General features: G+C 43.5%; 1 protein-coding gene across 1 annotated transcript in view; it reads right to left on the minus strand.

The window, feature by feature from the left end:
* Positions 1-11,197: 11,197 nt before the first annotated feature.
* Positions 11,198-12,955, minus strand: part of RELN (reelin) — a gene marked incomplete at its 5' end in the record, with an annotated part of 296,306 nt that continues 294,548 nt past the window's right edge. Inside the window, one exon of the mRNA XM_082479306.1 lies at positions 11,198-12,301. Coding sequence (XP_082335432.1) covers positions 12,205-12,301 — 97 coding nt within the window. The 3' untranslated portion in view covers positions 11,198-12,204. The remainder of the gene's footprint in view (positions 12,302-12,955) is intronic.

Genomic DNA, 12,955 nt, shown 5'->3' on the forward strand with positions numbered 1-12,955 from the left:
TTTGCTGCCGATATACTTCTGAAGAAAAAAAAGCTATAGGTAACTAATTATGAAACAGTAGTAATGGCAAGTCTTGAAGTCTTTAAGAAATACTATCAAGAACAGCTATCAAGAAATACTATCTAGCAAGACAACATTATGTGGGCTAACAGATCTAAGGAAGGAAACTCATCAGGGAAAGTAAGGTGTTTAATTCATTAAACTTAACTGAGAAAGCAATAGGCTGATTTGAGCTTGACAATTTTAGCTTCAGCATGGTCATCTCGTGCTAAAAGTTATAGATCTACCAAATGATCAGACAGAAAAAGATGGGGAGATGCTTGTGAGGCACCAAAAGACCCCTGTATAAAGTTATTAAGAAAATAAGTAACTAGTATGAAGAAATGAGGGGACTCATGAAAGCCACAGAGGCTGCACAAAAGTTCTGGTCACCTTTACAGAGGTTACAGCTATAGTCCAAATAAATAGTAATTGAAGACAATAATGATCCATCTATACTATAATAATAGTCAAAGCAGGTAAACACATGTTCACTTCTTCTTTCTCAAGTTATTAGCAAAAGAATAACGGTATTGCAGCCATGTGCTAGATCTGTGCCTCAGTATTGTGTGATTTTAGTGTCATGTTAAATAATAACCAACTTCCCATGTGGTTTTGGAATACTTAAGTTCCAAAACCACTGCTATACCTATGAAGAGCTGTGCACTAGATATGACTTGCACCACAGTGATGACTGGAAACTCCAAACAAAAGGCAATACTTGATGGCTGCTCAGTGCTCCAGGTCTTAAGATGTGATGGCCAAACCCAACAGAACACTTCAGTAAGCACTCTGCTCAGAAAACTGGGCTCAGATTGTGGCAGAGGCTAAAGACTTTGCCATTTCCTATGCCACTTCCCCCAGGATCATGCTCAGCCATCTTCACTTTTTTTAATTGTCAGTATGTCAGCCTTTCTGCAAATTACCCTACACAGAGTTTGTACAGTATAATCAAAAACCCACCAGCTCTGGACAGATTACTTAGGCAGAAGAAATATGGTTTAGTGATCAGAATCCAAGCGTGGAAGCGGCAGGAGGTTTTCTTCTGGTTGGACTTAGAGCTTTCCTTCACTGAAATGTGATTCTGGTTATAATCCAGTATTGCCCCAGCTCCCCCCACATATATACCTTTAAGTGTAGTGAAGATGTTAGCACGAGACTAATGAGTTAAGGCCCTCAAGTCTATACAAGGGGGTAAATGCTATCTCAAATAAATATGCTTTATCAGCTACCAACAGTGGCTTTGCATGGGTGAAACTCCATTCTTTCCCTATACTCTTTCCCCATTCCGTTTCAGAGATGTTTCACATCACATTGCAAGACAATTAATAAAATACTTCAGTTCAGGAATACTGCTAAATGCAGAACTGGAACACATATCACATGACCTGAGAAGGCTTGTAATTGCAGTAAACCAAGTACTTCAAAGTGCGATCACTACCACTTGAGGAAGGCCAATGTGAGAGTTGATCCACAGACAGTTAATTCAGTGCAAGTCACCTACACGTGCTTGCTTCTAAATCTGTACAGTTAATTACCTAAGTTTTCCCATTTCTACAGCAGCTAATAAAGTAGCATCTTATTTATGAAAATTCTGTAATATAAATCAAGACACCTGTTAACCCAGAACACATTCTATTGCACATTTAGTAGAAGATATTTTAAAAGTCTGTCTGAAAATTTTAGCCTTCCTTTGTGAAAACTTTAGTCAAAAAAATTGCAGTGGCCAGAATCTTAAGACTGTCAGTCATTACCATCCAAAGCAATGCTGTGCAACTGTGTTACTGTGAGAGATATGAAGAATTATGAGTGTACATTCTGCTGAGTCATCAGCAGAAATAATAGCAGTAATTTTAATTATTTTTTTCTTTTTCTTATTACTGGACTATCTCTAAAAGCCTACTGCAACAGCTTGGGTTAGCTGAAATTTTGAAACATCCTGAAAACAGCTGTCAACCGTATTTCAATGTTCAGACAATTAAAAGTTTTTCTATAACAGTATGGGCACCAATACAGCAAATTTAAGCCTACTTACTTTTCTGGCTGGGTTTTCCTGGTTGCTTTCACTGATCCGTTCTAAGAAGTTCAAAACGTTCTCACAGTTCGCAAACCAGAAGTTGAAAAATACCGACGTAGGGAAAGCCACAATCTTACTGTTTGCCAGAAAATTGGTGTGTGTGTGTGGGGGGGGGTTCAATCAAGGTTTTGATCTTTGGGTTGAAGCTAGTAACAAAGCACAAGGCAGTTATTTCTTGTTATTACAAGACTTCTCGGACAGCCGCTCTGACCTAAACTGACAGCCCATAGCTTAAACCCAGGGGGTTGCAGTCACTAGACGAGGAAATGACTGATCTCTCAACCTTCCTATGCTGTCCCCTTTCATTTTTCTTTCGCAAGTTAGCCCGGGTGTTTGACGTGCTCCTTACGGTTACCAGCAGCGTGGGTGCCGTCTGCCGCCCGAGCAGCCTCTGAGCTTTAAGGAGCGCGTTAAGGAGAAGGCGCAGACCAGCCCGGCTGCCCCGGCAAGGCGCCGAGGCGAGCACTGCGCTCACAAGTGTCTTTTAAACGCTCCTGTCGCCCACGAATCTCCAGCAGCTCCTCCGGTGAGGAGATAGGGGCCGGCGGGGAGAGGGGGCGACAGGAGCAGAGAAGGCACGGTGAGAGGCGGAAGCACCGTACGAGACCCCCCACTCCCCCCGCCCCGCCGAAGCCAGCCCCTGGCCCGGGATGACCGAGCGGGAGCCGCGGGCACCGGGAGAGCGCGACCGGAGAGCTCGGAAGCTGGCGCTCCTCACGGCGAGGCTCGTCCCCTCAAGAGGGAGCCCCCCTGAGGGGGGGAGAGAGTCCCCCCTCAGGAGGGAGAGAGTCCCCCCTCAGGAGGGAGAGAGTCCCCCCTCAGCGGCCGGCCCCGCACGCCGCGCTCACCTACGCGAGCCCTGCCGCGCTCAGTTCACCTCCAGGCGCTGCCTCCTTCCAACCCGGCGGCGAGTACACCCACGACGGCGGCCGCGCACCGCCTCCCTTCCGCGCCCAAGGTGAGCGCAAGGGGTGCGGGGCGGGCGGCGGCGAGCCGCCAGCCCCCGCCTCCTCCCCTGCCGTCCGCGGGCGAGCGCGGGCGCAGCTGGGACTCGTAGTCCACCCCGCAGCCCCCGCCGGGCGCGCACCCGGCGCGGCCTACAAGTCCCAGAATGCCGCGGGGGCCGCCCGTGCGGCGCGCGTGTGCGCGGGGCCGGTGCGCGTCCCCGCCTCGACGGCAAGGTTAGGGCCGTTACGGCCGTTATCTCTGAGCGGTCTGGGAGCTGCCGGGGGTGTAGCCGAGGCGTCACCCGCGGCCCTCCATTTCGGGTAGAGAGACAGCCACGCGAAATGTATAATTATAACATAAATATAATTAATTTCGAATTTAAATGCAAAAATATGCCTGGGGGCGCGGGGTGGGCACGGGCTAGCAGTGGCACGGTGGGTGGCCTGGTGGCTGCATGTGTTGCGCTTGTGTGCGCAGGGCTGGGGTCTGCCCTGTTGTTCTTTTAAATAAACCCCAGTGGTGGTGTCCCCAAATTCCAGTGAAGAAGCCTCAGGATTTATTGCCTAAAATTGAGTTGAAAAAGCAGACGTCAGTGCTCTGTTCTTTCAGAAGTGTATGTATGGCAGGCGTCAGGCGTGGACGTGTGCCGGTCATGTAAATGAATGCAGAAATACAAATTTCTGAAGGACTTCATGTTGATTGAGCACTTCAGCAGTCTTCCTTACAATTTATTCTCTTTTTTAATGAGGAGCATATTTTTGCCACCTCTGCTGTCTGAGAAACACACTTGTCAGCCTGGGGCTTAAAGCAGTCGGTCTCATAAGTGACTGGATGTAGTTTTATTTAGGGATGCAAAGGATACGTAAGTAACGATTTCCTTGTGAATAGGCAGGAATTAGGAGTGAAATACCTTCACAGATCTCATCTTTCAGTACTTGATTTATAAGTGTTTTCAAACATAACGATAGCTCGCTCTCTCTCGTCCAGGAGAAAATGTTTTCCCGCTTCTCAGATTCTTAGAGATTCGGGTTTGTATATAGAACTAAAAAAACCCCATGTTCAGATTCTTACACACTGAGACCACAAAAAAAAATCTAAAACTGTTGTCTACAGGAATGTATTATTTTGAAAACCTTAAAATGATTCCTTGACATGTTAGCCCTTGTTAAGGGTTTAAGAGTAGCTTAAATAAAATCTAAATTAATTAAAGGTAAAATACAGTACTTTAAATTTCAGTATTCAAACTGAGAAATTTCAAGGTCAAAACATTTCAAAAGTTGGATTTTAAACAAGAGGTTTGTTATAACCAGTTTTATCCAAAATAGGCTGTAGCAAAGAGGCATTTTTATGAACAATTTCAGAGCGATATATTAGATATGCCACATACATCAGACTTCATGTGAAATGGTGCTGGATGCCATTGTTGCATGGAACTGGGTAAATGGAGATACTTTGGGAAATGCATATTTTTTGATTCCTATTTATTTACCTAAAAAGCTATTTTTTTTCTGAACTTGGGCATCTGCAGCTTGTGTTAGAATGCAGGTGAAATTACTTTATGAAGCTGGTTTGTCACAACTGATGTACTGACATTCTGAAATGCTTTATTGCCAGTAAAGCACATATTGCAGTAACATACTGCAGACAGACTTGCACACCCTGTGGAAAGAGGAGGAAGAGGAGAAAGCCCAAAACAAACATGGGAATTTCCTGCTAGAAAAATCCACAACAGTGTAAATCATTTTGAGTGTTACAGTAATCCACACTACAGATTATGTTACACTAGTTGTGTCAATGGTTGCATTTAAATACATGAACTGAAGCTGGTTTTAATTTCTTGTGTGCATTTTAGCATGACCCACTGGGAAAGTTAATAGTTCTTTTTATTGCTTCTTTCCAGCATTGTCTAAAATGGTAAAAGATGCTTCAGTTCTTCAGCTCTGAGAAAAGGACAGGGATTAATATAGCGCTGAAGTCAGCAGGAACAAGATGAAAAGAGTGCATTTGGTCAAAACAAAAAAAGGGAGGGGAAGTTAATACAGAATAAACAACACGGACAATTGGAGAGACTAATAAACTCCTGTGGAGGATAATTGGGGGAAATTAGTTAATGGCACACACACCACTGGAGCTGTGTGATGACAGAGGGTCCAATGTGAGCTTTGAGGGCTTGTCTGGCTCACAGGGAGTGGAGCAGCAGGAGCCATTACTCTCCAGCAGCATAAGGAAAGCTGTGAGGCACCACCAAAGGCCAGATCCAGCGCTCGCTTAGCTGGACAGAGCTCCAGTCGTTGGGCTGTTCAGTTCTCAGCTTCTCAAACAACCTCTGATAGTGAGTATGGGCACAGGAACTAACTGAGGAGCTGGGGAGTGCAGAGACTTGTAATACGTCTGATTGTCTCATTGGGGTGAACATCCCGTACGGCGCATTCCAAATTAGCAAACTGAGTCGGATGGGCTCCATTGACTGGGTCATTCCCAGCTGCTCCCTAACTACACTCAGAGTTCTTGAGACAACTTTCTAAGGCAGAAAAACACCTGTCTGTATTTGACCATGGAGCCTTACGCAAGTCCTAGGACGGGTCAAACCAGCCACGTCAGTAACGTTGAGGTGAACATTTCCAGATTGAAGTCAAATGCGTTTGGATTTACAGGGATTTTCCCACTGATTTCAGTGGCAGTTGGCTTCATTCTCAAATTGCTTCTGTAATTTAATTACTACCCACATCCTATGCAGATACATTAGTCATGTCAGGCTTTTTTATTGTTCATAATAGTACAATTTATTCTAGCAGTCTCAAACATTAGGACATCTCCCTTTTTACTATGAGAAGTTCCTTAAAAGTGACGGAACTCAAATCCTTTAAAATGTCCCTTGAGAAGGGTGTGATTTTAAATGAGCCAAGTTGGGTGTCCACTGGACTATATGCAGTTGTGAATGTAAATGAGTTGAATGGCTTTGCATGTGCTGTTTCTAGCACACCTGGAACCATATGGTATCAGCAGAAGGCTGGCATGTATGTGCACAGTCAGGCTGCAGGGAAAGAGGGACCTGGGGCTATCAGCCAGCTCTCACAGTATCAGCAATAGCATCCTAATGTATCACAGAATCACAGAATTATCAGAGTTGGAAGGGACCTCTAGAGATCATCTAGTCCAACTCTCCTGCTAAAGCAGGATTGCCTAGAGCATATTACTCAGGACTGCATCCAGGCGGGTCTTGAAAATCTCCAGGGAAGGGGACTCCACAACCTCCCTGGGCAGCCTGTGCCAGTGCTCTGTCACCCTCACTGTAAAGAACTGTTTCCGTGTATTTGAACGGAACTGTGTTCTAACTTGTGCCCATTGCCCCTCGTCCTGTCACTTGGAACCAATGAAAAGAGCCTGGCTCCATCCTTCTTCAACCCACCCTTTAGATACTTGTATGCCATAATAAGGTCTCCCCTCAGCCTTCTCTTCTCCAGGCTAAAGAGTCCCAGCTCTCTCAGCCTTTCCTCATAAGGGAGGTGCTCCAAGCCCTTAATCATCTTAGTTGCCCTTCGCTGGACTCGCTCCAGCAGTTCCCTGTCCCTCTTGAACTGGGGAGCCCAAAACTGGACACAGTATTCCAGTTGTGGCCTCACCAGTGCCGAGTAGAGGGGGAGAATGACCTCCCTCGACCTACTGGCCACACTCTTCCCTATGCAGCCCAGGATTCCATTGGCCTTTTTGGCGACAAGGGCACATTGCTGGGCCATGGATAATTTACTGTCTACCACAACCCCCAGATCCTTCTCCTCCAAGCTATCTCCCAGCAGGTCCGCCCCTAACCTGTACTGGTGCCTAGCATTCTTCCTCCCCAGGTGCAGGACCTTGCACTTGGTTTTGTTGAACCTCTTTAGGTTCTTCTCTGCCCAGCTCTCCAGCCTGTCCAGGTCACGCTGGATGGCAGCACAGACCTCTGGGGTGTCAGCCACCCCACCCAGTTTGGTATCATCAGCAAACTTGCTGAGGATACACTCTGTCCCCTCATCCAGGTCATTAATGAATATATTAAACAAAATAGGACCAAGTATTGACCCCTGGGGGACACCACTGGTTACAGGCCTCCAACTAGACTCTGTGCCGCTGATCACAACCCTCTGAGTCCTGTCCCGCAGCCAACTCTCAATCCACCTCACTGTCACCTCATCTAGCCCATACTTCCTCAGCTTCCTAATGAGGATGTCATGGGAGACAGTGTCAAAAGCCTTGCTAAAGTCAAGGTAGATGACATCCACGACTTTCCCCTCATCCAGCCAACCAGTTATAACATCATAGAAAGCTATCAGATTGGTCAAGCACGATTTACCCTTGGTAAATCCATGTTGACCACTTCCAATAACTTCCTGTTCCTCAACGTGATTGGAGATGACATCCAGAATGAGTCGCTCCAATACCTTCCCAGGGACAGAGGTGAGACTAACCGGTCTGTAGTTCCCTGGGTCCTCCTTCTTGCCTTTTTTGAAGATTGGAGTGATGTCGGCCTTCCTCCAGTCCTCAGGCACCTCTCCTGTTCTCCATGACCGTAGAAGCAGCCCTGAAACCTGTGGCTGCCCAGTACCTCCTGGAGTCCTGCCTGTGTCCCAGAGGCAATCAGGGAAGCAGCCGAGCCCACTGAAATAGCTTCTTTGCCACTAACTCTTTCACAGATCTCCCTTGAGCAGCACAGCTCAAAAGCACAACCACATCCTCCTTTTTTTTTTCTTCCCCAAAGAAGCTTAACAAACTTGTTTTCTTTCAAAAGAAATACAGATTCAAACTATAAACCCAGCATTTAACAGCATCCTCCAGTACAGTACTCCCCCTGCCTGGAATACCATTTTTAGAAGGCCCCTCCTTGTTGCATGCTGGCTCAAACCCTCCTGTCAGGCTTTGTGGTAATTAGCCATGCAGAGGCCTAAGTTGTTCGGCTTGCTGCCAGTTCAGTCCGTTCAGCTGAACCAAGAAGGACATGGGGAAGAAAAATCAACAGTCATAAAAGGTCAGGAAGACAGGAGAACACTAGGCAATTCATCCATGTGTCACCTGTATGACTGTTGCAGCTTCATATCTCGCTGTTGTTTCTTCCAGGAACAGATCCACCACCTGTGGATGGTAGGTGCTCTTTCACCGGAGATGTGTGTCTCAGCTGCTCCAGATTGCTAACAGAACTTGAAGAGCTCCTAAAGGTCACACTTAAGGTAGGCAAGCCCTTTTGCGGATTGCATTTGGTTTTGAGGCTCCCTCACCAGCTCTGGGTTAAGGTAGCTCCTCTCTACATCTAGCTTGTTCCGGTTACTCCAGTGTTGAGTCACATTTAGTTAAGCCTCACTGCAGAGCTGAACTGAGTGGGGTTTGCCTGCTGTACCTTGCTGCTTGTGTGTGTGCCTTTGTGTTTCCATCAGCAGGACTTAGAGAGCCTCACACCGGCTTCCTGCCTGAATAATAACCAAACCCCATTCCCTACTGATGGATAATTGATGAGGTGATGCTGTGGCAGCATTTCTACCCAGTGACATTTGCCCTGAAGGGTTAGCAAGTAAATAAAACATAGATCCATGTTTACGGCTGTTGTCATGTCTCTTTCCAAGTGTTTTGCTTTCTAGCCTAAACAAGCCGACTCTCTCTACTTGGAAGCTTATGGTTTGAAGGGTCTTGTTTTTGCTGTTGTACTCTGCAATCTCTCCAATTTTTTACATCTGTATTTAAGTGAAGGGCTGAACAGCTGACAACTGCTGTCTACTTAACAGCACTGACAGCCGTGTATATATTTACTGTGTTGTACCATACACACTTCTATTGATACAATGCATAAATGGCATTTTTTTTAAATTGCTTTATGTTGTTGATTGTCTTCCTATAGTTTTGCTGCCGGGCCAGATTATTTACCCAGTTTGTGTGCTGGTGCCCTTTTCTTTGACAGTGTCTTGTCCTTGCGTGTATTATTTGCTGTGTTATTTCATTTCTATCCATTTCTCTAAATTGTCAAATTCATGCAAAGCCTAATTTGGTCCTTCAAAATACTTGTGCTACATTCGTTTCCTCTCGCTAAGCTAATGTTACCACCTGTGGATGAAGCAAGCTCAAGAGAAGAACATTCAGGCAAAATTATGAGAACGTCAGGTTTTGGTTGTTCTAGGAACTCCAGCAGGTCAGAGCTTCGTCTTCCTCTATTTCATTTCTCTCACGTTCTTCTTATTCTACTGGAACATGGGTTAGTGAGCTGATAGGAGAAATGAGGAAGACGATAAGGCATACTAAAAGCATCAGTTTTCATAGTTATGCCTGCCAAAGTTTTACACCAGTAGATAAGCTTATTAGTACATTTTATAGCACTGTCACTGTTTGATTGCCATTGATTATGTGCTGTGTCACCCTTCATATTTTAACAACTATTTAATGTCAGATGACTCATTTTTTTCAGTCATATGAGAGGAAAAATAAAACAGTACGTACACTGTGTATGCCGTATGTGCACGCTACCTTGTGTGCTGTAGGAATGGAAAAAATGTAAGGAAGAACTTCCCGGAATCTGGAAAGGGCAAATGACAACATTACTTGGGAATTTGCCAGCAGGATGATTTTCTTGAGAAAAGCCTATGCACAGTTTACAGTGAGTTCTGGTAAAATGCCTTGAAGAATTCCTCGGTAGTCATGATTACATGTTATTCAAAGGAAATACAATTGTGAAAAGCAGCTTCTCTGATTATGCTGGCCTCTTACCTGGAAAGAGAAGTTAGATTAAGTGCTTCATTGTATCTAAAGTTTTTAAAATAAATTAATTCCCTAGCAACATACGAGCTGCACACACATTTTAGATTGAAATATCACCCATCTATTGACATATTAGGGCAAACAAAATTATCTTTAATAAGAGGAGTGTTTATATCTTGCATTTTTGTTTGTTCAATGGGCGAAACTTTATTATAATATTTTAAAATCTCTTGCCCAAACATTAAACTATTATATTCTTTAATAATCTCATTTTTTTTCTTCCTGGTCTTTCTCTGAATAGATTATTTATCTTGTTTCAAGAATTGAAAGCACACACACCATTCTCCAGAACAATACGATGAATTTGCAGCTGCAGGAGGCTGGGCTGTTGCAGTAAGCTTCCAGGTCTGTCAAAGGTATGTTGCATAATTTTCACCAAGCCTTTCACCTCCTTTTTACCTGCACTGCTCGGGTACCTTTGATCAAAAACCTCTTAAAAATTAAGCACATTTTAGGAATGCCTGAGCATGGTTATATAACAAACACCATTCTGCTTCAGACCAGTATGGTGCCAGAAGCAGATGTGCATGCATAGCAGGTATATATGATACTTCTCTCTGATGAGGAGTGTCTGAGGGAACTGGGGTTGCTTAGTCTAGAGAAAAGGAGGCTGAGGGGAGACCTTATCGCTCTCTACAACTACCTGAAAGGAGGTTGTAGTGAGGTGGGGGCCAGTCTCTTTTCCCAAGTAACAGGTGATAGGACAAGAAGAAATGGCCTCAAGTTGCACCATGGGAGGTTTAGAATGGGCATTAGGAAAAAGTTCTTCACTGCAAGGGTTATCAAACATTGGAACAGGCTGACCAGGAAAGTGGTGGAGTCACCATCCCTGGAGGTATTTAACAGATGAGTAGACTTGGTGCTTAGGGACATGGTTTAGTGGTGGACTTGGCAGTATTAAATTTATGGTTGGACTCAATGATCTTAAGGGACTTTTCCAACCTAAATGATTCTATGATTCTAAGAATTAGTAACTTTGCTTTGAACCACGTTCCTAATGTGCTGTACTGTAGTCCTCAGACCATGGAAATGCCGATTTGCACATTGCATATTGGGTTTACAGCTAAAGACAACTGAGAGTGTGTATTGTTCTGTGGTCCCGTTTCATTCCTTGCACCTGGATCTGTTCCAACAACCATGTTATGCCCACAGGTGGGACTAGGAATATCTCTTGGTTTGTATTATTTGCAAAGTGTTGTTAAGTGTGATGTACTAAACATTAAAAAATACCATCGATATTTGCATTAGAATCTAGGTATTCAGTAAAAGAATTTGGTTTACAATTCCATGTAAAGCCCGCATGGCTTGAAAAGTCTAAGGTCAGAATGTTTGTTGACATTATTTTTATTGAAGCATGGATCTTTAGCTTGGTTCACCATAAAGTGAAGCATTTTATTTATGATAATAGACAGTTTAGGGCTATAGGGGCATTTAACGTTGCTGGTGTAGATACAACTTTATCAGAAGATACAAACATGACCCGCAATAAGAAACAAACACCAAAGAGAACACCATGAAACGTTCACTGTTTACAAATCACTTCATTACTACAGACACCAAATGGCAGTTACTGTAAGTAAATCAGTTGCAGAGAACTGACTACATTTAGACAGGGAATTGGGAACTTCTGTTTGGGGCTTCATCCACAACTCCTTAGTAGAAAAAAGTTTAATGTCAAGCATTCTTTTTTATCCACAAAACAATGCTAACCAACAGACATCTCAAAGAATAAGACCAAAGGATATCAATGCCTTTACAACTACTTTTGCAATTATCTTCTTGATTAGGTACTTTGATTTTTTTTAATACATTTTGTCAGAAGGTAAATAGCCCAAAAATCAGCAGCAAAAATATTACAACAACAAAACAAGTAAATACAGTGCCAATGTGTCATGTTGTAGAAGAGAATACAAAGAAGACAAACAATGATAACTTAATTATATAAAATGACACAGAGCTGAAATACAGTGCACTTAAATACCTATGTGACAAAGAATGTTAAATTCTGTACTTAGTATGTAGATTTTTTTTTAAACATAAAATCTGAAAAGTCTTTGTGCTTAAACTTTTTTCCTGTTAAACAGAATTAGTTGCTTACTTCCAATACTGCCACTGTAACTGATATTACAACAGATCACAATTTTCACAGACACATCAACATTAAAACATTTACCTATGAGAAAATAAGTCACTTCTCATTAGTTCACAGTGCGAAAAAGTGGTGTACACTCTGTCTTGAGAAAGGCTTTCAGTTATTCATCAAGCCAATTGCAGAAAAGTCCTGATACCAGACGCAGTGCTAGATTTAAAGAATGGAAAGCAACACATCACATGTTGGGAGGAAAAAAGATAAATTTCTCGTTTCTTCATGGATATCGTCTAAGTGACCTTCGTCTTCTGTTGTAGAAATGCCTGAGCCCATGTTGCCGTGAAAAATTCATCATGTAATTTTGTTTGCGAGTGCTGTTAAAATCAAAGGGTGGGGGGAGGAAGAGAAGAGCGTCAGTTTTTTATATGTAGTTTAAACTCTTTTGGAGCAGTGAGCTAGTGGGACAGATTCTTTTTTCTTGCATGACCTTTCAGCCCTGTGCAAAGTGGTGTATGTTGCACCCTTTGTACAACAGCAAGGTAAAAGGCAATTGAGAATCTGTCCCACTTTGCTTTTATTTACAATTCGTTATCTTAGGTAAAGGTTAAGAGCTTTCAGCTAATGAAAACTTGTGCTGCCTAGGGCCAGATTCACTAAAGCTACATGCACTTCATACCCTCTCAATATAGGGTGTTTTTCCACAGTGGTTTTATACTCCAGTTATCCTTCTGTCTTAGATCATTAACTGCTTTATCTTGAAAGCAGAAGAAAAGCTTTACTCCACTTCATTATCTTCCACTTTCATTATATAGGAAGTGAAATACAACACACTTATGCAGACTTAACATTTCCTTCCCTTATACCCCTCGTCTAAAATGAAAGGAAGATCTAGGAAATAAGCATCATCACGTCTGGGAGGAGATCAGGCAAGAGACAGCCTGACTGCAGCCTAATTGAAGGAGGGACACTTATTCTGAAGACCTACCTGGAGGACAAGACCCATCCCACCTAACACAGGTTTCTACTTC

Source organism: Vanellus vanellus (genome assembly GCF_965231255.1).
Source record: "Vanellus vanellus genome assembly, chromosome: 1".
In the NCBI taxonomy this organism is placed as follows: Eukaryota; Metazoa; Chordata; class Aves; order Charadriiformes; family Charadriidae; genus Vanellus; species Vanellus vanellus.